The sequence below is a fragment of the Carassius auratus genome, unplaced genomic scaffold (genome assembly GCF_003368295.1).
Source record: "Carassius auratus strain Wakin unplaced genomic scaffold, ASM336829v1 scaf_tig00216169, whole genome shotgun sequence".
Taxonomy (NCBI): Eukaryota; Metazoa; Chordata; class Actinopteri; order Cypriniformes; family Cyprinidae; genus Carassius; species Carassius auratus.
Window position 1 is genome coordinate 237,441 of NW_020528439.1, and position 26,196 is coordinate 263,636.

Below are 26,196 nucleotides of genomic sequence, written 5' to 3' on the forward strand. Positions count from 1 at the left end.
CTTGTTTGTCAAATTTGATTTGCCATCAAAATATTCATGTGACTGGCAAAAAAAGCATCACTATTATTATTTCTTAAACTGTTGTTAGAAATATATTTTTTTATGTGTCTTAAGTCTTTTTATTCTCACCAAGGCTGTATTTATTTGATCAAATAACAGAGTAAAAGCAATAATAGTGCACTTGAGAATATGCATCTAAAATTAAAACTAGACTGTTAAATATGAAATGATAACAGGTTCATGTGACTTTGGTTTGCCAGGCCACTAATTCACTAGAATGACTTTTAGTGTGTTCCTGTGTGACTCTGTTTAATCGATGCCAATATTGGCTAATATCGATTGTGGTGCACAAATCGGTTAATGGCTTCAGCATTTCATTCATGCATGTGGGTGCTGCTGAAACACCCCTTTTGTCTTCTTGTCCATACAAGATGTAGATGAGTTTGTTTCTTGTCAGCAATAGATCCACTGCAGTGAATGGGTGCCGTCAGAATAAGAGTCTAAACAGCTGATAAAAACATCACAATAATCAATCCACATCACTCCAGTCCATCAGTTAACTTCTTCTGAAGTGAAAGCTGTGTGTTTTCTAAGAAACAAATCCATCAAGGCATTTTCATTTCAAGCCATCGATTCTGACCCAAATATGTTTTAGTAATCTATAACTGTTGATTAGGATTGTATTTCTCTTGTAAACGGTGCTTGATCTGTGCAGATTTCTCTCCTGATTCAGAAAACAGCTTCTTTACCGGAGAAAGCATTACAGATATTGAATAGAGGACTCGTGTTTTAGAAAGAAGCAATGGTTAAAATTAAAAAAAAAAAAAACACCTTAATTTATGTTACTGTCTTATGTTAACAGATGGACTTATTTGATGGTCAGTATATTTTATTTTAGATTTGGTTAATCGTGTTCAGGTGCATCAGACTTCAATCTAATGTAACAATGCTCTTGATTTATGAAATCATCTCTCTCTCTCTCACACACACACACACATGCACTCAACACTAAAGCTCATCAGTCACCTGCCACGAATCTATGGTTCATGCTCAGCAGGGGTGAGGTTAAGGATGCACGAGGGATTTGGTCAATGATAACCCCAGTCAGATGAGCTGATGCTGTCCTGCTTTGCCCTCAGAGACTCTCTTCAGCTACAGAAGGCGCCGCAGAGCCGAAAAAACACAAGATGCATACCTGTACTATGACGTAGTACCGTTTTAGCTGGGATAATTAAAAATTATTATTACAGATATTTTTTAATATTTAATGTTCTTAACTAAGGGACTATAATAATTATTTTGTTCATGTGGGTTCGAGTTCAAATAATGATGTAGGCAATTTTTTTTTTCAAATTATCCTTTAACTCAAGTTGTTTTGAAAAACGTTACTAACGTTTAAAAATATTACTAACTGTAGGCCTATTGATTTATAGGTCAAATCAATAGTCGGGGATCGCAATAAAATAAACAAATAACATACAGCAAATTTCTACAAATATTATTAAATATCAAATTCAAGTTCTCATTGTTTTCCTATAGTCCTGCAATAGTTTTACATTTGAAATATATTTATATTTAAACAAGCAAACAAACAAAAAGGAAAGGAATAAAGAATATTCCATGAATTATAGGCTGTTATACAATTATGCAAACACAAAACAAGAAGAAGAAAAACTACAAATGTAGGCTAAATAAATAATAAGTGACTGGGGGTAATAATGCTGTATAAACATCAGAATAAAAAAGTACAATCGGGTGTAAATATATCAAATAAAAATTGTTTAGGGCTCACAGATTCAGTTCAGTTTATTTATAAAGCACTATTATAAAATAACAGACCGTTGATCAATATGCTGGACAAATGTGCTGTCTATGTACTTCAGACAACAAAACCAAAAAGTGAGTTTTGTATAATGACTGTGGAGCGTATGGATCGTGTGGCGTGTTATTATTGCAGGACGCGCCTGTAGACGCGCGCATGCGCTCTTGTCCTTCATGAGCTTGCATATATATCCATAGCGACAAAAACAGCGACGGGCCACGGCGTCTCTCAGGACAACGGCGGCCAGACAATGACCGAGCGCCCAGATGGCAGAAGAGACGCGAGCAAACGTGTCTTTTTGAACCGGGACGTTTTCCAAACGTGTTCTGTCCGTTTGCGTCATAATTGCTGAATATCTCGCGGCGCGTCATGTAGCGGAGGCCGCGCGGGGAGTGGAACGAACAGACGCCCGCGAGAGCGAGAGCTTTCATTAAAAGCGTCGGGGATATTCTCGCATCTTTAAAGCTTGATTGTGGATCGGACGCGTGGATTGAGGTAATGTCGGCTCGTCTCTGATGTCGCCGCTCACAGGTGCAGCACACAGATTAGATTTCTGTCATAGTGATAGTAAAGCAGCTCCGTTCATTCACAAGCCCTCGTTTGCAGAGCCTGCAGTAAAGATTGCGCGCTGACAAACATCAGATTTAATTGCTTTGTGTTCACAAACATGCATTCATCACATTTGAACGTTCTTTCATCGATGCTGGTTTATGTCGGGTTATTGGGAGGTGATCATTTCTCCATCATTAAGATCATGCATTGTTTGGTCTGATCTGGATGATGGTTTGTCTGTCTAGGCCTCTCTTGTGCTGTTTGGACACTCGCAGTATTACATTGTAGCTTCTATAATGACTGCAAACTGTCCTTATTCAAAGGCTGGGCTGAATACTGTGGTAGTACCATGGTACAGGGATGGTGTTTACCATGGTCCATTACAGTCAAAGAACGTTCATCTGTCAAATATGTAGAGGGTACTTGTTGACAGCAACTTATACATTTATTTACTTGGATATTTATGATGTGCATCTGTTTTTAGATTTAACATTATTTTTGTCATCATCTATTTATGCTAGGCATATTGGTAGATTGTTAAAAATTCAGTCCTTTAAGAACATCATGTTTGTTTTTCAACTCATTATAAGACTACTCTCATTTTTCCAAGCCGCTCTAACTATTCATGTCAACATAAATACTATTTTATTTATTTTTTTTGAACAACATTTATTTTTTGTGTTCTATTAAATCCTAGATGAGTTGTCAATATTTGGGCGGCTTTAAATATTAAATGTGTGTGTTTCCCAATTGTTTATTTTTATTTTAGCATGTAATGTGTATAAATAGCATTATATATATGACTTAAGATTAAAAGATAAGATAAAAGACATAAGCAGCAAAACTCAATTTTTGATTTAACAGGCTTATAAAGGTATTCAGTCTCTCTTCATGTCATTGCAAACTTGTAAAATACTTTGCATAGCGATCATGATTGTCAAGCTTCAAAATGGACCAAAAAGCACCATAAAAGTAGTCTATTTGACAAATTTTTTTTTATATATATATATATATATTTGCAAGCTTTTACAAATGATGGCTTTATGAAAACTAGAAGACAAAATTTAAGTAATTAATTTTGCCCTTCACCATTTTTATCATATATATATATATATATATAAAAGAGAGGCATGGACATTCTGCAGGATAACTCTTTTCTGAATTGTAATATTTTGCAGGATCTTTTCCATTAAGATGTTTTCAATAACTGCGGACATGCGTGTGTGTTTAGGATGGATGTAGGTGCGCTTGCAGGTGGGGACGGTGTCCCGAGGAGAGCCGATTTGGTTGAGGGTGGACTTGAAATCGTGCCGCTGGAAATGTACGACTCGGCCCGAGCCAAGATAGAAGCAAACCTCCGCTGGTTGTTCGCCAAAGCGTACGGTGAAGGTGAGTGCATCTCTACAATCCCCCTCTTGCAAAAAGTGATGCAGTTTGAATTCTAGTATCATGATATTTATAGGTTCCTCCAAAGTTCTCCAGAACCATAGAAGTACCATGTCCAAAAAAATCTAAAGCGGCCGTGTGCATGTCAGCTTGAGTTCTGCTCTCATGTACTGTATGTGTGTGTATATATATATAAATTGAATAGAATTGGAAAAATTCTACTTTCTGTATCTATTGTATCTAGCATCTATTGAACTGCTTGCTTTGGATGCTGGCAGTGAGATGTTGACTGGCATGGGGGAATAGTTCTGAAGTGGCAGAAGTTGTGTGTTTGTTGGGATGGGAGTGTGTGTGTGTGTGTGTGTGTTTGTGTGTGTGTGTTGCTTCTTCGTCAGCAATTCTCACAGTCCACAAAGACCACGGCTCTACACTGACCACAAGAGAGCTTTGGAAAGGAGCGGACGTTCTCCCAGTTCTCTGGAGTTGAGCAGAGCCTCTGGAATAAATGATTGTGATTGATGCATGAACGTTTGTGCCAGTGATACTCCCTGGATGTGCAGGAGGAAGGTGGTGGTGATGATGATGATGATGATGGTGGTGGTGGCGTGTGTTTTCCTCTAGCAGAGCGTCTTCAGTCTAATCAGGGGACAGAAATAACAGCGTCTGTTACATCACAGAGTCTGCAGACTGAAATAGCTGTGTGTGATCGTGGGAGAGCACCGGTGTGTGAGCGTGCAATGCCTTATGCTAACTTTTGTCTCAGTTGTAACCCTGAATTATGCTAAATGAGTTCTGTTTGTTAACTGGAGGTGATTTCTTCAGAAATTTCTTTATTAATCATCAGATAGAATCAGTAATCTCCATCCAGATTAAAAATAAGGCATGTATGATAACATATATATGTTGTGTGTGTGTGTGTGTGTGTATTATGACCAATAAGTGATATGATGGCTAATACTACACTATTGTGTATTTTTTAATGTTTTTGGTCCAGACAAAGATTTGAATGCCGTGTCAAGTTAGATTTGTTTATATAGGATGTGTTTTATAATACACTATTTCATAATACACTTTACAGAAAATTTAGATGTTGATATTTATAATACTGTAATATCTTCATGCCTTTTAGTTGAAGTTAGCAGATTCGAGTTGATTAAGAATATATATATTACTAATATAATAATATATTATAAATTATGAACATTATAATATATAATAATAATACTTCTTATATAATAATATAAATAAGTGTGTGTGTGTGTGTGTGTGTGTGTGTGTGTGTGTGTGTGTGTATATATATATATATATATATATATATATATATATATATATATTATACACACACACACACACATACATTTATATTAAAGTTTTATATTGATATGTTCACAGCAATTTAATGTAAGGAGCTGGGCAATAATATTTACATTTTTCAACGAAAATAAAAAATCAAGCAGTTGAGATTTGCTATTTAATAAATATCTTGTTTCTATGTGAGTTTACTGTAAGTATGCTAATGAATATTAATACAACGTTATAAAGAGAGCTATATGAGAAGTAATTTATTATTGTAATATATAAAGAACAATTTAAAATTGTCTGATTTTATATATGGATATTTAAAATAAGCTTTGAAATAATCTTTGTCATTATTGCTTATAGATCCATATTGATCTGTAAGATTTCTTTAACCTTGATGACCTCTAAATTAAGTGGCCATATTTGTCTAATGTTTTAGATTGATAATATTTGTGGATGAGCAATGCTTTGTCTGCTTGAACACTGTCACATTTGCTGAAACAGCTTTACATCACATAAACGTATCTGAATGTTGCTGCGTGCGCTTGTAATAGTTGAGAGAGTAATGTTGAGTTCTAGTGTTCGACTGATTGTCCTTTCTCAGAGGTTTTCAGGGTCTCAGACCTGAACCTGCCTGTTCAGCTAAAGCAGAGAGAAAGTCTGTTTGCTGTGATGTTGCTCTGAAGCTCTTTGTCCAGTGTTGAAGGAGTGGTCAGATGTCATTGTGAGGGAAGCCCTCGTGTGTGTGTGACCCATTTCTGACTGTCAGCCTTTATTTATTAATGAGAACACACACACACACACACACACGCAAGAACCTGTCTGTAAGAATACTCTAAGTAAAAATGATTTATTTTTGTTGTAGTATAACCTTTAGATATTAGTAGTAGTATTATACTGAGCATATGTAGTATTATTCTATATTAAATATACTTTTTAATTTAATAAAATATTTGTTTTTTCTTTCTTGTAATAATCTTGGGATGGTAATGTATATACAGAATATTTATTATTATTATTATGTACAGATATATAAAATAATATTATCCTAGTTTGACTTTATACATTGTTTTTGGAATATATGGATCATAATTTACATACAGAATTTATTATTTCAACACAGTTTATATATATTAAATTAGTTTCATTTTTATAAAATAAAAACATTACTGTGTTTGTGGTTATGTTATCTTTGGATGGTAATGTGTGTATGGAAATATTCTCTCTCTCTCTCTCTCTCTATATATATATATATACACACACACACACACACAGATATATATATATATATATATATATATATATATATATATATATATATATATATATATATATATATACATATATATATATATATATATATATATATATATATATATACATATACATACATATATATATATATATACATATACATACATATATATATATATATACATACATATAGAAGTATTTTATATTTAAAATATAAATATATTTCAGTATTCTTTATTTCAAGATTAAGGATTATTTTCTTCATTGCTGCAAGATGTAATGTGTGTGGTAGAGCGTGTATCTTAAGAGAAAGTGTTTAGGTTACCAGCTTGATTTCAAACAGATCCATCACACAAACACCACACCGTTATTATTTAGTGTAGAATTTGTTTAATGCACACTTGCATACGTGCATACACACACACACACACACACACGTGTCTCATCGGGTTTTATTAGACAGTCTGCCACTGTTAATCTTCCTCAGGCTTTAATCTGACTGGTTGACCTCTGACCTCCTAATTTAACGAAACCTCAGAATGACCTTTGGTTGAGTGGAGGAGTATACAAACAAACAAAAAATCTACCTGTAAGAGAGAAATAGTTCATTTAAAGGAAAAAGTGGCGTTTTGCATAAGACCGGTAATAAGTGATGACTGTTTTCCATCTGCAGTGCTGTCAGAATTAACTAAAGCTGCTTATCATCCTGACCACGCTGTCTTCTCACGTCTGAATCCAAACACGGCAACAAATGAAATAAACATTGTCTTGTCGCTTAGCCGCATTAGCTTAGCAGTTAGCTATAATTAGCCTAGCACCGAGGATGTGAATGTGTGATCACATTGAGTCACCTGATGTCATGTCTTTCTGTGATTGTGTTGTTTGTTTGGTTTGGCTAGCAAGATGCTCAAAATCACCTTTTGTTTCTGGTCTGTACGACATCTCCATATCTTTATCTTACAGTCTTTCTACAGTTCTTACACTCGGATTCGTCAGTTCTCCACTTATTATTTTTTAATAGTTAGAGGCCACATGTTAACAAAAATGTAAAACAATTTTTTTTTTTTTATTATATTGAACTTTTTTTAGGAACATTAATATATTATAACAATAATATTTACATGTATTATTATAATTATTTTATAATATTATGCATATAATTAAATCTAATCATTATATTTTATAATTCAGTTAATGCATTTTATATTTTTTTCCTAACACATTCTCTCTCTCCCTCTTTCTCTCTCTGTCTCTCTCTCTCTCTATCTCTCAGATATAAAGACAAATTATAATTATTATTTAAATATTTTATAATTACATTTTAATCTAATTATTAAAATATCAATATGCATAGATTTGTTGCGAATTTTTTTTTTTTATAAAAAATGTTTTCTTAATTTCAGGGAACATTTTTTTTTTATTGTTTTTTTTATTATTATTATTATTTTTTTTTAGTTGTTTTAGTGCTTCAACTTAAACTAAACGAAAATGTGAAATATTGCCTTATGTTAATTCAAATATAAATATTAAGTCAGTGGGGTTATACTGGTTGTATCAGGTTGTTATAATGCTGTATTTGTGTGTGTGTGTGTGTGTGTCAGAGCACATCCCGGCGGACCTGCGAGACCCGTTCTACACGGATCAGTACTGCGTGGAGCACATCAAGCCTCTGGTGCTGTCTCTGCTGCTGTCCTCCGAGCTCTACTGCAGGGTGTGTGGGCTGCTGCTGAAGGGCGACCAGGTGTCTGCGCTCGGCTCCCATCAGGCCGTCCTCCAGACGCTCGCACGCCGCGGGATAAGTGTCAGAGAAGCAGACGACACGCCGGTCTCCCACGACGACCTCTCCTCCACCCCCATTAAGATGGTGCGTCTTCCACCTTTGTCTTCTTTCCTCCAGATAGAGCCGAGGCTACAGTGTGTGTCTGAGCGCAACCAGGAGTCAGATCCCTTCAGTTTTACACATAGTGAATCTAAATAATAACGACCTAACTAACTTTTTAAATTATCATGTTTAATTGCCGAAGAATTAACTACCCATAATCCTAAACCGAGATCCACCAATCAGGGAATCCGCTGTTTACCACAGAAACACGACTATAGAGCTAACCTCAAACATGAGTTTAGTATAGTAAGCTAAAGCTAAAACCATAAAAATAGAAAAAAATATGTAAAAAGTATTTTATATATATATATGTGTGTGTGTGTATATCTATCGCTATCAAACTATCTATCGATCTATCGCTCTCTATATCGCTCTCTCTATCGCTCTATCTATCTATCTCTCGCTCTGTCTATCTGTCTATCTATCTCTCGCTTTCTCGCTCTCTATCTGTCTGTCTATCTTTCTGTCTGTCTATCTATCTCTCGCTCTACCTGTCTGTCTATCTATCTCTCGTTTTCTCGCTCTCTCGCTCTATCTGTCTATCTGTCTGTCTATCTATCTCTCGCTCTATCTATCTGTCTGTCTTTCTGTCTGTCTATCTATCTCTCGCTCTCTTGCTGTCTATCTATCTATCTATCTATCTATCTATCTATCTATCTATCTATCTATCTATCTATCTATCTATCTATCTATCTATCTATCTCTATATATAAATGCATGTGTTTGTGTATATAATAAAAAATATTTAAAATAACATTTAGCAATAAACGATATATTGTTAATATATAATTATATAATGAAATACATTAAATATGTCTAAAAATTATATAAGAATATAATTATTATGATTATTACTATAATTGACGACTATGAGTCGATAAATCAGTATTGTTTTTTATATTATCGAGTCATTTTTTCCATGATTACTTAATTCACAGTGATTTATTAGAGTAGTTCACTTATTAATATTTTTCCTGAAATGAGAGATTTTAATGTTGTGATTCATCTCGGATTGAATTTGAAATCTCTGTAGAGAAAATAGATGGGGAAAAATACTTCCTAAACCCAGGCTGCTGAAAGTGAACGGTCACTGTTGCACTCTGTTGTTTTATCTCTGTGTGGGTGTGTGTGTGTGTGTGAGTGTGTGAGAGAGATTTGGAGAGGTATATCTGAGGACAGAACTCAGGCACAGTAGGACCATCTGTCCAAAACCTTCTGGGGTGATGGAGCGTCACAGCCAGACGTGTGTGTGTGTGTGTTTGTAGGCCAGTGGAAACATCTATAGTGTTTCTCTAATGGATCAACATGCACCCAAACACAAAGTCTCTTTCATTTAGTTTCCATTCACTTACTTGCAGAATGATTTTATTAATAAGAAGAGCAGTCATGAATATCACCACATGACAGCACATCATTAACTCTTCAGTTTGCTGTTTTAGCTCGAAGAAAGAAAGAACAATCACATTTTATTTACTCCATTAGTTCTAATCAAATCACTGGAGTGCACATCACATGGAAAATATGACTCCTGAACTCATAACTTCCCAGCAGTTTGATATTATTTATATATTATTATAGTTTTTATTAGTAATTATTTATTGGTATTTATTAATATTTTTTTGTTTACATTTTAAATGTTTTTTTTTTCAGTTTTAGTCTCAGTAATTTTCATTAGATAAAATTGGGTTTAAATTAGTTGCCAAGGCAATAATTCAGTTTTTTAATCTAATATTTGTTGTATTTAATTTCTTAACTAGCTTCATCTCATTTATCAAAAAAGTTTGTTAATTCAACAAGAAAACTGCTCCCAAGACAAACTTTTAGTAATTTGAAAGCAGAATTTATATATTTATATAAACTGATGATTCTGTTTTTTTCAAACTTTAGAAATTCATGTTTTAAAAAAAATGATGTTATGTTTTTATTGTTTTATTGTTACACACACACACACACACACAGATTTATATATATATATATATATATATATATATATATATATATATATATATTTACAGGTAATTCCAAAATGCTTCAATAAAACCTGTAAAGCTACAGTACTGTGCAAAGTTTAAAGCACTTAAAATGTAAAAAGCACATATAAAAATACTGTAAAGTGAGGATGCCGTCAAAAATAATCCCATAAATAGATATTATTAATTAACTTCTAATATCTTAACTGAATTAAACCAACATTTGCTGTGACCACACTGTGTGTCATTAAAAGCTTTTGACCTAGGTGCACTTGTGCATTGTTTTTCAGGTAGCTTCGCTGGTAGGTTTCTTGAAGTGTCTTGAAGACGTTGGCACAGTTCTTCTGGATTGAGTCGGTCTCAGTTTGTTCTGTTTCTTCATGTAATGTCAGAAAGACTGATGATGATCAGATCACATCTCTGTGTGGAGCACTGGCTGCTGTCAGACGCCTTCTGCAAACTAAAGTTATTACAATTAATGGCAAACATAATGTTAAGAAATGTAAACTGATATTTGCTACTGACACACTACAGCAAAACATAGAAATAACTGACTTAAAACTATTTTTTGTTGGTGAAAATACTAGTGGCCGAAGACTTTTGCACAGTACTGTGTATATATGTGTATGTAGGTGTATGTGTGTTCAAGAATTTGGGTTGATTTTATTTTTTTCATTTATACAATTGATAAATCTACCTTGAATATTTGATTTCAACATGTTGGTGGGAATGAAACGCCCCTTTCTGCTGATTGGTCAACCTAAGATCAACATTAGTTCTTGTATCTATGGTCCGATTGAGGAGGTTCTCACTGAGAAGGTAGACATGTTTATAGCAGCTAACTAAATAAAACCGCTTCCCATTGAATGGCACTTGAAGCAGTCAAATGAGCTTCATGAGCAGGGAGCGTTGTTTCCTCGACAGTGAGGCGCCGTCTGTGTTTATGTTCTCATGTAGAGTGTGTTTCTGAATTAAACACAGCCAGTGCACTTTCTGTTCTTCTGCTGTGTGTACAGACACACACACACACACACACACACACACTGTTCCTGCAGAGTGACTCAGAGCCGTGTGTGTTTGTGAGCGTCAGTGATCTTCTCCTAATATGGTTGAGTCTGTTGAGTCATTCATCTTGATGAGAGAACCTGTAACTGCTCTCTCTTTCTCAGGGTATGTCTGGAATGGCCTACTACTCACATTACTCACACTGCTCACACTGTTTCTATCAGTTTGATCTATGTTTACTGTGCACAGTTTGCTAGATTACTGTACACATGAAATGTGATTCTCTTTAAAGGGGGGGGTGAAATGCTCATTTTCACTCAATATCATGTTAATCTTGAGTACCTATAGAGTAGTACTGCATCCTTCATAACTCCAAAAAGTCTTTAGTTTTATTATATTCATAAGAGAAAGATAGTCTGTACCGATTTTCCCCGGAAAAACACGACCGGCTGGAGGCGTGATGTGTGGGCGGAGCTAAAGAATCACGAGCGCCAGTAGGCTTTTGCGTTGAGAGCGTTTGGAAGCTGTGACATTACCGTGAGGGAAAAACCATCATCCAAAACAAACCATGGCTAACAGTCAGATTCAGCCGTTTATTTATGATCCAGAATCAGATCCCGAGGCTGAAATTGAACGAGAGCAGCAGTAGCAACGAATCGCTCCGAGCGGGGCTCGAACCCGGGTCTCCGATGGGAGGCGGACGCACTAACAAGGAGGCAAAGATATTTTAAGCAGTTTTACTCACCGCCTGCGGTTCCAACACACGATCGTGACCCTTTTTCGTTGGGATTGCATTATCCTTAAAAAATAAACGATACGCAAATCCGTCGTCAAACTGGGCTTTGTTTGTAAAACAAGCATCTTCGAAATGCAGGGAACAAACACAAACACTTGCACAACTCCGTTGATGCTCTGTAAAAATAAACTCCATCCACTGGTCCCTTAATGCCGTTTTTTTCTTTGGTAATCTGTGCAGGGTTGTCTTGCCCTGGCAACCAAAAACACACTCCTTTTGTGACATTTGGCGACGCTCTCGCTCTGATCAGTGAAGTCTGTTGTGCTCTCAGTGCTCTGCTATACGGGAGCGCGCTCTTCCGGCAGACGCGCCCTTAGGACCCATATAAGGAAATTCCGCTCCATCTAACGTCACACAGAGCCATACTCGAAAAAAACTTTCCAAAACTTGTGACAAACCGGAAGGAGTATTTTTGGAACAGAAATACTCCTTCAAACGTACAACTTAATTTTTGAAACTTTGTCCATGTTTAGCATGGGAATCCAACTCTTTAACAGTGTAAAAAACTCAGTATGCATGAAATAGCATTTCACCCCCCCTTTAACTTCTTATTCAGAACATTTTAGAATTCTAAATGCAAATTAGAACTAATATAATTCATAAAAGCAAAACAATCCATCGATGCACAGTACATTGACACCCTATTGGTTATCAGCTATTTATTTATGAATGTCTTGTTTGATATTTTTCTCTCGTTGACTCATTATTTGATCAGATTTGACAAAAGCTGCAATAATTTTGCAGAAAGTTTTATCTAATGCAAAATATCCACATTATTTGGTGAGACGATAACTGATGCCACTCATTTAAACTGAATATATTGAGAACATGTTATGTCGAAGTAGAAGAAATGGGCAATGTTATAATATTTTGCATTGAACTATATATTGTTAATATATTTTTATATAAAATAATATAATTTAAATGTAAAAAAACATTGGATATTATTAGAAAATATGTATTATGAAATATGTACTGTTATAATCGGTTACTATAAATCAGTAGAAGTATTCAAGCAGAGTAATTTAGTAATGGTATGAGCTTTTTTCTATTTCTAACATTTTTATTTCAGTTTTTGTTTCGGTAATTTCAGTACTTGAACTTAAACATGTTTGTTTTACTCAGTAGTCATTCTTTCCTGGTGTTATTGATCCACAGAAACCTGTGTTCAGTGGTGGTGTTTTGTGTTTGTGTGTGTGTTTGTGTGTGTAGAGTTCTCATATCCCGCTGATCGACGCTCTGATGATGGCGTATACGGTGGAGATGATGGCTGTAGAGCGAGTCGTGGCGAGTGTCAAGCGCTTCTCCTCCTTCTGCGCCTCTAAAGAGCTTCCCTTCGATATGGAGGACGCCATGCTGTTCTGGATCAACAAGGTCAGAGGTTGATTTATTTCTCCGTTTAAGTTCAAATATAATGTTAGTCAAGCTTTGCACCAAACATGTTATAATTTAGTTTAATTGTATTTTCATCGTTTCTGAGCCTTAGAATTAAGCAGGTTATTTTTGCTACTGTACCTTTAAATAAATAGCAATATGATTGTCCTTTTTTTTTTTAGGATTCTTTGATGAATAGAATGTTCAAATGAACTGTGTTTATTTGAAATAGAAATCTTTTGTACGATTATAAAGGTCTTTACTCTCAATTTTCATCAATAAACAAGAAAATAAGTGAAAATATAGCAAATAAAATTTAAAATTAGAAAGAAAGAAACAAAATGGGAAACAATGACATACAGTGGAAATCAGTGTTATTATGATTGCCTAAAACTGAAGATAAAAACATTTCATTATTTAAAAATAAAATAAAATATGAAAATAAAATTAAATAAAAACTTATTTCAGATAGCTGCCAATGCAAAAAAAAAGTTATATAATTTATAATAAAGTTTTATATATATATATATATATATATATATATATATATATATATATATATATATAATTAAATGTATGCATTTAGCAGACACTTTTATCCAAAGCAACTTAGAGTGCATTCAGGCTATACATTTTTAGCTATCAATTTTTACTGATATAATATAATATAAACACTTTTTTTTTTTAAAACAACAAAATTACTAAGAAATATATAACAAAAAAAATAGTAGTATCTCAAATATGCTAAAAAAAAAAACCCATGGAAGATTCAGCTGAGTCTCTCTGTTTGTGTCCTGCAGGTGATTCTGAAGACGAGAGAGCTCTCCGACAAGGAACTGAAGATGAAGCAGCCGCTGATGGATTCGCCGTGTCATCAGAAGGTCTGACCAATCACGAGTCTCCAAACCGTCCAGTAGTAGAACAGCACCCAGAGCGTTAGCATGCAGGCCTGTGTTCTCCTCGTCGACTGGCTCAATCACTCACTGTGCATTTTACTACACGGTTTAACCCTGTTCTCTGATCAGATTCCATTCGTTTAGATCTGATCGTTCTCTTCTCCCTCCACCTCTTTCTCAGCTCGACGTTTAACCTTTATGCTCTTCCTGTTTGTCTCTCTTGTCCCGCCCCTTCCTGTCGGATAGTCTCCCTCAAAATGGTATTGGAAGCTCGTGCCTGTAAGTGCCACCGTGCCCCCTGCGTCCGTCATGTCACGCTGCGTGAAAACGGGACTGGATGTTGAGTGTGTGTGTGTGTGTGTGTGTGTGTGTCATGCGTTCATCCGTCAGTCCATCTCTCACTCAATTTGTCTCTGTCTGTCTCAGCCTGATCTCATGAACGCTTTGGCCCATTGCATGCTGGAGCCGGTGGAGTTCTCTCGTGTGGTACAGTGCTCATGCTCTCTCACATACGCATACTAGAGGTCTGCATGAACCCAAACCCAGTGCTTTTGTTTAGTAATCACAAAGAAAGCCCTGATGCAGATCCGAGTCCTTCAGGGCCTAGCAGGCATCTCATACACACTCTTCAGTACTTCACTCTTCCTTGCATCATTTGTCTTCTCATGCATCCACACATCCAGTCATTCTACAATTATATATTATTATAGAAAATGATATATATTTTATTTTAAAGATTTAGTTTAAATGTATTAATTAGGGCTCCACAATTATGACAAATATCATAAGCTAGAAATTTGATTAATTGTGCTGCCCTAGTACTAATTATACTAATTTTAATTACACATGATTGTTTGCACACACATTTTTATAATATACAATCTGCTATACATATATATGTGTGTGTGTGTGTGTGTGTAATGATCTAATTTAAATTTACCAATTTGTATTATTTGTGTGCTATTTTAGTAACATTAAGATACTAATTAATATTAAGATACATTGATACTATTATATTTTTTAATCAATATATATATATTTTGTTTTTGCATTTTCATTTTAGTAATTTTTGTCTTTTTTAGCAGTTTGTTTTTTTATATATGTAAGCAGTTTTTATTTATTACATTTAGTACATCAAGTTGAATGTTAAAGTAATTTTTTTTCATTAAACTTTTTTTACTTTAACAATTTTTTTTTGTTGTTGTATAGTAAGTTGTATAATTTCAGTTATATATATAAATATATATACCCTATAAAAATGTATTGATGCATAGAAGCCACTATGTCATACAACACATTCCACACATATGGAGGTAATTTTGCATGAAAATAATTTTTATTTGTTACCCTCAAAATGAAAATTCTGTCATCTGTGTGTATCGTAAGCATGGGCAAGAAGGTAAGATTTACAGCATGAAAACAAATTACATCTCAATCTGTTCCTCCGAAGACTCGGAAGGTTGTGCTTTAATATAAAGTCATATATTTATCAAGTTGTACAGACTACTACTTTGTCATTTTTGGAGCTCAGCAGTCATAATTACTGTCCACATTTATTATATGAAATAGATTTGTATGATCAAAAATATGTTTTTGGAGTGACATGAGGGTGATCAAATGATGACAGGATTTTCACTTCTGAGTGTACTGTTATATTTAAAGTGGGTGTATGACGGAGTATGTGAGAGACTGTGGGTGTGTTTGTCTGATGCTTTCTAAGTCCATGCCTGCTCTCTCTCAGGTACGGTACCGTAGAGAACACCTGACCGGACATCTGTTCCCACACCTGGCTGTGATTGAGGATCTGATGAAGGATGTTTGTGATGGAGCAGCTCTGCTAGCAGTCATTCACTTCTACTGCCCTGAATACATGAGGCTAGATGGTATATATACACACACACACACAATGGGCCACAAATGATCAGAATAATCATGTCAGTTCATTCTAATGTAAACTGTTGCAATCAGTTGTACTCAACAATTCAAATCAAGATTCTTTGAAGAATAGAACGTTCAAAAGAACAGCATTCATGATACTTTGTAACATTATAAATGTTTCTTTTCTGTTAGATATATGTCTGAAGGAGGTGCCGTCTCTGTCGGACAGTGTGTATAACATCCATCTGCTGCGGGAGTTTTCTAACGAATACCTGAACAGGTGTTTTTACCTGCAGACTGAAGATCTGCTCTACGGCCCACCGGTGCTGAAGGTCTGTACTGAAATATACTTTATTCAGGAATACAAAATTATAGATACAGCATTTACCTTCTAAGAAACCAAATGCAAGTGATAAAGCAACACTGCATGCATTCTTCAGTTTAAACAGTCCCAGAATGCATCACTCCAAGATCAGTGAAATAAAATCTATGTATGCTTTTAGACTGCCATGCTTAAAAAATTAAATAAAATACAATTCAATTAGATTAATTGGATAAACAATTTAAATAATTTGTACATCATGGGTGAATTGATATATACATATTTTAATGAAATAGTCAAATAAAATAAAATGTATTTTTTTAATATGCATTTACTGTATATAAACCAAAACAAAATGTATTTGTAATATTTTTATTTGAAATAAAGCTGAAAATATTTTTTTATTTTTTTAAGTACTAAAATTACTGAATTTTTTTTTTTTTTTAAATTAAAACAGAAATAAAAATAAAATAATAACAGCAAAAGCCCATACCAAGATTGTATAAGATAAAAAAACTAATTTCTATTCAAAATATTAAGAAATACTATATTTATAAATGTAGTGTATATTTATATTTACTCATATTTACTTTTGTAGTATTACAATTAATTACATTTTAAAGTATTTGTATATGATTGTCGTATTTGTTGTACTGCCTTTAATATATGCAGATTTTTATTAATAGAATTAAATTAAATACAGTAATTCCATTTTAGTATAGATTAACTGTATTATAGTAAAAAAAAAAAATATTTACCTTTGAGAATAATATAAATTACAAAAAAGTGAAAAATGAAAACATCTCTGTGCATTACAGTCTTTGACTTGTTCTTGTTCCTCCAGCATAACCTGATGGTTTTCATTGCTGAGCTCTTTTGGTGGTTTGAAGTAGTAAAGCCGGACTTTGTAAAGCCAAGAGACCTTCAAGAGATTAAAGATGGTAAGAACCAAGTCTTAAAACTCACTACTTTTCTGACGAACACTTTGTTTGAAGCTAAAAATCTCCATCTCATGATTAATTCACTCTTCATTATTAAACTATGTTGTGATTGACATCCCATTGCTCCAATCTGACAGTGAGAGCGTCTCTTCAGCCAAAGAGTTCCCGCCCCCATGTGCCCATATCCAATGCCACCAAGCGAAGCTTCTTAACTCCCTCCCCTTCAGCCGATTCGCTGGCGACAGCTGCCACTCCTGACGGTTGTATGCGGTATTACTTGCACCCCGAGGAGTCCTTGTCCGTGTAAGTGTGTTTGAAGTACCTAATGATCTGTTGCACACTGCAGTACATATTTCACGATTGCATTACACTCATTGTTTTATTTTTTCAGAACAAACAGAAGCCCCTCCAACCCGCTCCTCCCACTGCGGCAGAGACAACAGAAGCCCGCTCAGGGGGAGGAGAATCCAGGTTACTACATCTTCTAATCAAACTTTTAACCCAATATTGCATTTAAATAAATTAAATTCTTTAAACTGATCAGTTACCACTCTTTTTTATCTTTCTCTGTCATTCTGTGAGCAGAGCTCAGGAACAGGTCAAACTCTTTGTCTCGTATGGATGGACTCATGCTTGGATCACAGTTCGCCTGGATGGAAAGGAAACAAAGGTTAGGGTCAAGTCAAAATTTAGGTTTAAAGGTTTAAAACTCAGCTTTACACACACACACACACACACACACACACACACAGACACACAGACACATATTTATTGGAATATTTATCTTTATTTCAAAATATTTTTTAATAATATTTTATAAAATAAATATTAGATAAAAAACTTATTTAAAAAAAGTAATTGTTCTGGCAATTAACTGAAATAAAACAAGTTGAAGATGAAGTTATAAAATTACTAAAAATTAAACTGAAGTTACAATGAAAACTGAAAATTTAAATACAGTAAATGCTAATTCAAAATAAATAGTATAAACTATATAAATAATTAATTATGTGTGGATAGTCTCACCAAAATATATCATGGTGTGAGAAATTTGGTGAAATGTGACTGCAAAACTAGCCATAAGTCTCTGGTGCTTTACTCAGCTTTGTTGATGCATAAATAAAAAAAATGGACACTTAAGATGGCAATGGTAAATTAAATACAAATGCGACTTTATCGCTTTCTCATATAATTATTTTCTCATTTTATTTGGAAATTGCAATATCTCTACAGGTTGACTAATCTCTACCATTTTACGATTCATACAGCCCAGTCCTAGAATGAATGACTAACCTGTTGAAATCTCAAATCTCTGTCCCTCTTGTTTTCTCAGGCCGATCTCTCAGATGGAGATGGATTGGGAACGTGTATGTGGCGATAATATCAGCTTGGCTCGATCCATTAGCAAGGACAGTTTAGCTTCCAACGTTATCTCCATTACTCCACGACACCGCATCAACGGCCAGCCCTTCCCCCAGACACATCACTACGATGACCAGGAAGAAGAGGAGGAACTACTGGCTGTGATTAACTCAGAGGGTGCATCTGCATCCAGAGACGCCCGACCCGAGAGTTTCTTCTTGGAACCGTTGCAACCTGCAATTCTACGACCAAATAAGGAGAAAACGGGGATTAGTAAGTGGGAGGAGAGTGGAGAGGGGAGGAGTCAGGGACGCCGGGGGGCGTATACACCCACAGAATGCCCTCTCAACCAGACGTTTACTCCAGTCGGTAGCATAGAGCAAGCAAGCTCTCGAGCACAATCTCCCGGATGCTTCTTTCTGCACGACGACGTGGAAAGTGTGCGGGACAGTCCGCTCGGAGGATGGGAAGACATCGCCTCGGATTCAGAGTTTGAGGAAGAAGATGAAATAGAGGTTAAGGAGCAAGAGCTTTCCAAAGCAGTTCTGATGCATGCCGGGAGGAAATGTGTGGGACCTGGAGAGGAAGAGGAGTCTGCAAAACTGCGCGAGGATGTTTGCTTGCATGAACGTGACGATAAGGAAGACACGAGTGGACGGGCAAGTCCTTGCCCCAGTATGTTGTCACAGGCCAGCAGCACGTCAACCGGTCGTATGACAAGTTTCGCAGAACGCCGCAGGAATAGAGTCGGATTCCCCGATGGTTGCTACAGCACTGGGAGCTCGCAGACAACCACTCCAGATGGATCCGAAAGCGCGCAATTCCCCTCAGACGTGAGTCCGGGAACGCCAAGTGGCCGACCTGGCCTCGCTTCAGAACTCGTACACCTTCGCATGCAGCTGGAGGAGAAACGGCGTGTTATTGAGATGCAGAAAAGGAAGATGGAGAACCTTTCGGCTCGTCAACGGCTGCAGCTGGGAAAAGCGGCGTTCTTGCATGTTGTTAAAAAGGGGAGGAGCGACACATTGCCAAACCCACTCAAAACCGAAATTGGGTTTAAAGAGAAACTGCTTGCGAAGGATGACTCATGCGTTGAGGTCCTGAAAGCCCAAGAAAAAGACACGGAGTGTAAAGAAACGCCGGTAGAGAAGGATAAGGACAATCGCTTGAGTGTAACAGGAGGGGGCGGGGCTTTGGGCAATTCGAGCGGAGAACCAGATCTCGGCGAATGTAGCCGCTCTATTGAGCTCCTGAACGAAGCGATTGGAGCGATACAACATCAAATGATGCAACTGTCTCTCCAGCAGGACTTGCTCATGAAACAGACTGTCCAGTCCCCGCAGGAAACAAAACCGAGCACTGTGCCGCCCTTAAACGAACATCTGCCGGAGCAAACCGAGACTAAGTCATGCCTCTCCGTGCATTTCACAGAAACCCTTTCCACCGCGACCAAACGTCCTCCAAGGCTCAGCTCAAGTCGTACACCTCGGGTGAAACCTAGCGACCTCAAACTGAGCAAAGATGCAAACAGTCATCCACCAGTGAAACCAAGCGCTCCGACACCGGGTGGCAGGACCCCCCGGGCTGAGAATGAGGAAGAGGGTGGAGCTAACGAGGGTGGGTGTGGCTCAAAAGGAATTATTCGCAAAACTACCTTTAGACTGCAGGACTCCGCAGTCCAACGTGCCGACAGCCTCGACTCGCCCCAAACCGAACTTCCCACGGTGGAACAGTCGCCTGGTGATCCGACCCCGGAGCAGAGCGAGTCCAGCGGCTCTGGAAAGGAGAACGTTCTGGTTTTGTCAGAGGAAAACAAAATGAAAGCACAGCTGATTGAAGTGGACCTATCGGACCTGGCTGAACCGTCTGAAACTAGCACAGAACCTGACGGTGAACAGAAATCTGGACTGGGCTTCTTCTTTAAGGTACCAGAGCATTTTTGCAAATGATGATTATTATTAGATTTTTTAAGTCTATTATTATAAAATGATTCTGTGTTTCTATTTTTTATAATGTATTGTACAAAATAGTATTTTGCGTTATAAAATGGAAAGTTGTTCTTCTGTATGTAGGATGATCAGAAAGCGGAGGATGAGCTGGCTAAGAAGAGGGCAGCGTTCCTCCTCAAACAGCAACGTAAGGCCGAAGAGGCGCGAATACGTAAGCAGCAGCTGGAGGCGGAGTCAGAGCTCAAACGAGATGAAGCCAGGTATCAGTCACAGTCGATCTAGTTTGTCCCAGTGTGAGTAAATACTGTAGAAGGGATACAATTAATGTAATTTGTGTATGTTTGTTTCAGACGAAAAGCTGAGGAAGAACGTGTGCGTAAAGAGGAAGAAAAGGCTCGGAGGGAGCTGATCAAACAGGAGTACCTGCGCAGGAAGCAGGAAGAACTTCTGGAGGAACAGGGTGTGACTAAACCACGCCCACGTAACAGGAGGCCACGCCCTAAATCACTGCATCGTGCTGAATCTTCCTGTTCTACTCGTAAGAAAATTTTACTTTTAAAACGCCATATTCATTTCTGACTTGACATGCATTCATTTTTTACATCTATACATGCTACATTTGATTTTAACGTGACATTTCTTCTTTCTAGCGGTTAGTCTTTGTTCTGCTCCCTCTGGATCGTCTCTCTCATTGGCCTCTGCTGCTACTGAAGGTGACAGTGTGGCGTCAGGAGGGGCAAGTTCACACAGGTGAGCGCGAACAGGACATCATCAGTGTACAGCCAACTTTTCTGGACTAAAAAGAGATAGAAATATGCAAAAGTGTTGATTTTGTTGTCATTTACTCACCCTCATATCACTCAAAAACCTGTGATTCCTATCAAAACTAATTTTTTTATTTAGTTTTAATTAATTTCTTAGTTAATTAATTTATTATTTTATTGTTAATGTATTTTAACTTGTATATTTTTCTATTTATATATTTGATCACATCACACTTTGAGTTGACAGATAGCTAATTCAAAGCTACTTTGTATTTTAATTATTTTTAATTTATTTGTAGTGTATTTTTTATTTATGTATTTTTCTTTATTAATTTTCGATTCACTTGTGTATTTTAATTTATATATTTTTAGTTATTTATATATATTTAATGAAATATATATAAATATATAATTTAATGAAAAACTATTTATATTGTTTGATGTCATAACATTTATTTAAAAAATATTTTCTTTATTTAAAAATATATATATTTATTAGTAACTCATTGCATTATCAGTCACCTCCAGTGTAGACATGTGTCTGCAGTTATCAGATTATAACACATAATTCCCAAATGTAGGGGGGAATCTGTGGAATCTTTTCCCATATTGAGCCGAAATGCGAGCAGGAACATGGAGCGAGACTGGGACAATGGCTCGACGGCCTCATCTATCACATCTGTAGCAGAATACAATGGTAAGTTATACACATTTTACAGCCCTTCTTTAATGTGTTTATACTGAATTATGTGTTTATTCAGTCAAAATAATAAAACATTTCTGCACCATTAGCTCAGTTTGCATTTTTCCTTTCGGTCCTCAGGGCCCAGATTATTTAAGGAGCCTAGTGCAAAGTCCAACAAACCAATCATCCAGAATGCCATCGCTCACTGCTGTCTCGCGGGAAAAGTCAATGAATCCCAGAAGAACGCCATTCTGGAGGTGAGTGAAGTTTCTATGACGGCACACTTTCAGGCTGTTTAAACCTGTTATGCGATCATATTTCTCTACTCATACAATACATTGTATGTATACTGTGCATAGTATTCAAACCCAATTCCAAAAAAGTTGGGACACTGTACAAATTGTGAAAGCAATGAAATAATTTACAAATCTCATAAACTTATATCATAAACTTAACATATCTGATGTTAAAAGTGAGACATTTTGAAATGTAATGCCAAATATTGGCTCATTTTGGATTTCATGACGGGTAGCAATAAGTGGCCGGAAAAGTTAAATGTACATATAAGGAACAGCTGGAGGACCAATTTGCAACTTATTAGGTCAATTGGCAACATGATTGGGTATAAAAAGTGCCTGTCAGAGTGGCAGTGTCTCTCAGAAGTCAAGATGGGCAGAGGATCACCAATTCCCCCAATGCTGCGGCGAAAAATAGTGGAGCAACATCAGAAAGGAGTTTCTCAGAGTAAAATCGCAAAGAGTTTGAAGTTATCATCATCTGCAGTGCATAATATCATCCAAAGATTCAGAGAATTTTAAACTTCCACATCTCTGCATTCTGTTTTTCTTCACAATTTATACAGTGTCCCAACTTTTTTGGAATCGGGTTTGTATTTGCATGATTTGTTATTATATAGCTTTTTTATGTTTAACATTCTTTTTAATGCTTTAAACTAAAGCAGAATACAAACTATTATTGGCATACAACAAAAAGATAGATAATTTACTATCAAAACAGTATTGCATAATAAACATTGAATAAAAATTTAAAAATTTGTTGAGCACTTAAGTTTATATGTATCTGTATATACAGCTGGATATGTTTGAGTATGTAATAACTCATTGCCATAATTCCACAGGAAATAGAGCGGTGCGAGTCCAACCACCTCATAATCCTTTTCCGTGACGGTGGATGTCAGTTCAGGGCACTGTACATATATTCCCCTGAAACAGAGGAGATCGTCAAGCTCAAAGGCACGGGGCCACGCGCCATCAGCCGCAAAATGATCGACAGACTCTACAAATACAGCTCCGACCGCAAGCAGTTCAACGTCATCCCCGCCAAGTCTGTCTCGGTCAGCGTAGATGCTCTCACCATCCACGGCCACCTGTGGCAGGCCAAGCGGCCGAGCACGTCAAAGAGAAAATGATCCTGCTTCCTATTGGCTCATTTGAACAATACACTGCTTTCTGATTGGCCACTGGATAATATTTCATTCCTAAACTGACGTTTTGCTAATGAGCAGGCCTCCTAAAATCATATTGGTCTTCAAGATTCCTCCTGCTTTCCTATTGGCCACTGCGCTGTGAAACAAGCAGAGCTGAGGATGTCAGAAGTGGGTGGAGCTTGATGTTTGATTGACAGAGTTATTGAATGTGTTCTAGGATTACGTCATCGTTCAGTGTTATTTATTTTTTTTAGGCAGGAATCTGCATGTGACACTTTTTTGTTTGATTTTACCATAGTATTCATTTACGCAGGAACAAAAGACAACACTCCCATTACTTGAACTATGAATTTTGGTTGCTGTTGTTACACAGGCACGTGCGAATGTGTGTTAGAGCGCGTCTGTTTTTTTGCATTTCTCATACTGTACAATACATCTCCATATGCTGCTGTTCATACCTGACACTCAATTTAGCAGTGCAATGCAGTGAACACATAACAACTGATCTGAGTGTGTGTGTGTGTGTGTGTGTGTGTATTTTGACCTTCAACTCTTCATCGTTTTAAAATGTTTTACGATGAAGTGCTTCTGTATTATCCATCTTTACTTTTAATCATGCATTCATGCTGGCTGCTGACAGTATTACTGTACTTTCCTAATTTTTCACTAAAGAATCAGATTGTCATTGAAACACATTGCCACTGATTGTTTGTGTTCAGTAAAGAATGTATGCACTCCAGGGACTCCTGTGAGCAGGGCTTTTTGTTGTATATGTTTGGATTGTACAAAACTTTGCTTTAACTTTTATTTGTTAGCTCATTATTATGTACCATATATTTATTTTAAAGAAGAACACTGAAATTTAATAAATTATACAACCTAAAAGATGTTGTGTGGTGTCTTTTTAACAATCAGAAAGAAGAAACCAAAGCAGAAATAAAAAAGGTTCTCCTAACATTTTGAATGTAATACTTTTTGGGGGCAGCAAACTGACCAAAGATTGTAAGTCTGTCCATCTCAAAATAGTCAATTCTGCCAAGCTTTGGCAGTTGCACAACCTAAGCATCATGCAAGATAAAAAAAATGCCACTGTACAAGATTTTTTTTTTTTGTATTTATATGTTTATAACTTAATAGTTAAGCATCACACGATTAAGAGTAATATTTTCCCAAATAACGGCACATTAGCATGTGACATTCATTTTATACAAGCAACACTTCAATAAATAATAATTTGAGGCAGAGATTACATCATTTATGCAATTATAGTAACAATGTAAATTGATTTTAATTAATAGTAAAATGGATTTTGATACTGATATCATTTGATTGGCAATAGCCATACAGTATAGCATTAATTTTTAACAGTGTGTAACTTTTTTTATACAAATTATCTTTAAAAGAATGCTTTAAACAAAATTAGCTACATGTATTAAAGAATTTGCAGACAAAATCTCAATTAAACTGTTTTTACTATTATATTTTAATGTTTCTGTTGTCAGACAGCGAAATGAATATTATAATGACTGAAACGCTGTCCATTAAGACTACATAACCAGCTCTCAAAGATATTAATCTGCACTAAAATCCTATTCACCACATTGTCTAAAGAAATAAAATAAACATGTGATTTAAGACAATGGCTGTGCTGTGATTCCCGGCTATACTTGCATGTAAAATAGAGTAAGAAGAAACAGAATATTTTTTTTTGTTAACTGAAAGTGCTGCTCTTCTCTGAACTCGCTGAAGAAGATGCAGAGAGACAGAGGCGTGTGCGCGCGCTGGGAAAGAGAGACCTCGCGCTCGTGCGGCAGAACCATGAGACAAAATAAGGTTTGTCCAAGAAAATCGCTAAATTAGCAACACTGGAACGAACTGATTCTTTTCAGTTAACCTTAAAACCTTTAAAATGATTCATTCGCGAATTAGAATGATCCGATTGCAACTGTTCTCTAGTCTAGTTGACAACTCACTGATTCAAATACAAAAGAACCGGGAAATCTTGTGAGCGCGCGCGACTGATGCTGCTAAAAAGTAACTAAGTTACTAATGTCGAATTTTAGAAAAAATTATTGTAATCGAAAATCATATTTAGGTCAAACCTCTCAGTTGTTTGTGAACTAAATCTGATTTAATGGATGATTTATTTAAGCACTGAAATGCTTGAATGCAGACACATCAAAATCAGTAACTCTGTTTTAGCTAAAAAATTTATAAAAACAAAACATTAAAGTAACACAGATTAAATAAAATAACACATGAACTTTTATATTCCCTGCTGACGTAACTTTAACCATTTTATTAAAATGCTGTAAATATAATTGATAATATAATATAATCGAAAAAGGAGTACTTTTACTGGATTAATATTTTATTCTTCTTAACGTCATCTCTGTACAAACACCAACGGCTCTCTGAGCAGCTTTGGAACGTCAGTTGGTTTGTGATGTCACTAGCTACGCAAAAGCCCCGCCCAACAGCGGAAAACGGACCAATCACCAATGGCGCTCTGAGCAGCTTTGGAACGTTCGTTGGTTTGTGACGTCACAGTCTATGCGGGTATAAAAAGCTCGCTTTGATAAATCAGTTTAATCATTTGTGGGTTATTGCTA

General features: G+C 36.0%; 1 protein-coding gene across 3 annotated transcripts; it reads left to right on the forward strand.

The window, feature by feature from the left end:
- Positions 1-1,792: 1,792 nt before the first annotated feature.
- camsap1a (calmodulin regulated spectrin-associated protein 1a) lies at positions 1,793-24,469 on the forward strand. 3 transcript variants are annotated; one of them, XM_026262506.1, is made up of 19 exons: positions 1,793-2,317; positions 3,606-3,763; positions 7,915-8,177; positions 13,179-13,340; positions 14,141-14,221; positions 14,483-14,515; positions 15,978-16,119; positions 16,307-16,446; positions 17,281-17,377; positions 17,515-17,680; positions 17,769-17,848; positions 17,963-18,047; positions 18,711-20,664; positions 20,812-20,948; positions 21,039-21,226; positions 21,339-21,438; positions 22,034-22,149; positions 22,276-22,394; positions 23,276-24,469. In XM_026262506.1, the coding sequence occupies exons 2-19, from the start codon at positions 3,607-3,609 to the stop codon at positions 23,564-23,566; spliced, it is 4,311 nt and encodes a 1,436-aa protein (XP_026118291.1). In that variant the 5' UTR covers positions 1,793-2,317; position 3,606; the 3' UTR covers positions 23,567-24,469. The 3 variants fall into 3 exon arrangements, with proteins under 3 accessions (XP_026118291.1, XP_026118292.1, XP_026118293.1); XM_026262507.1 differs by lacking the exon at positions 14,483-14,515; XM_026262508.1 differs by lacking the exons at positions 1,793-2,317; positions 3,606-3,763; positions 7,915-8,177; ... (1 more) ...; positions 14,141-14,221; positions 14,483-14,515 and adding an exon at positions 14,589-14,722.
- The last annotated feature ends 1,727 nt before the right edge of the window (positions 24,470-26,196 follow it).

Excerpts from the sequence above, each read along its gene's own strand:
- camsap1a (XM_026262506.1), top strand. The coding sequence starts at position 3,607 with ATGGATGTAGGTGCGCTTGCAGGTGGGGACGGTGTCCCGAGGAGAGCC. Across the intron at positions 14,222-14,482 it reads ATTCGCCGTGTCATCAGAAG|TCTCCCTCAAAATGGTATTG; the intron begins GTCTGACCAATC and ends CCTGTCGGATAG. Across the intron at positions 17,849-17,962 it reads TCAGGGGGAGGAGAATCCAG|AGCTCAGGAACAGGTCAAAC; the intron begins GTTACTACATCT and ends TTCTGTGAGCAG.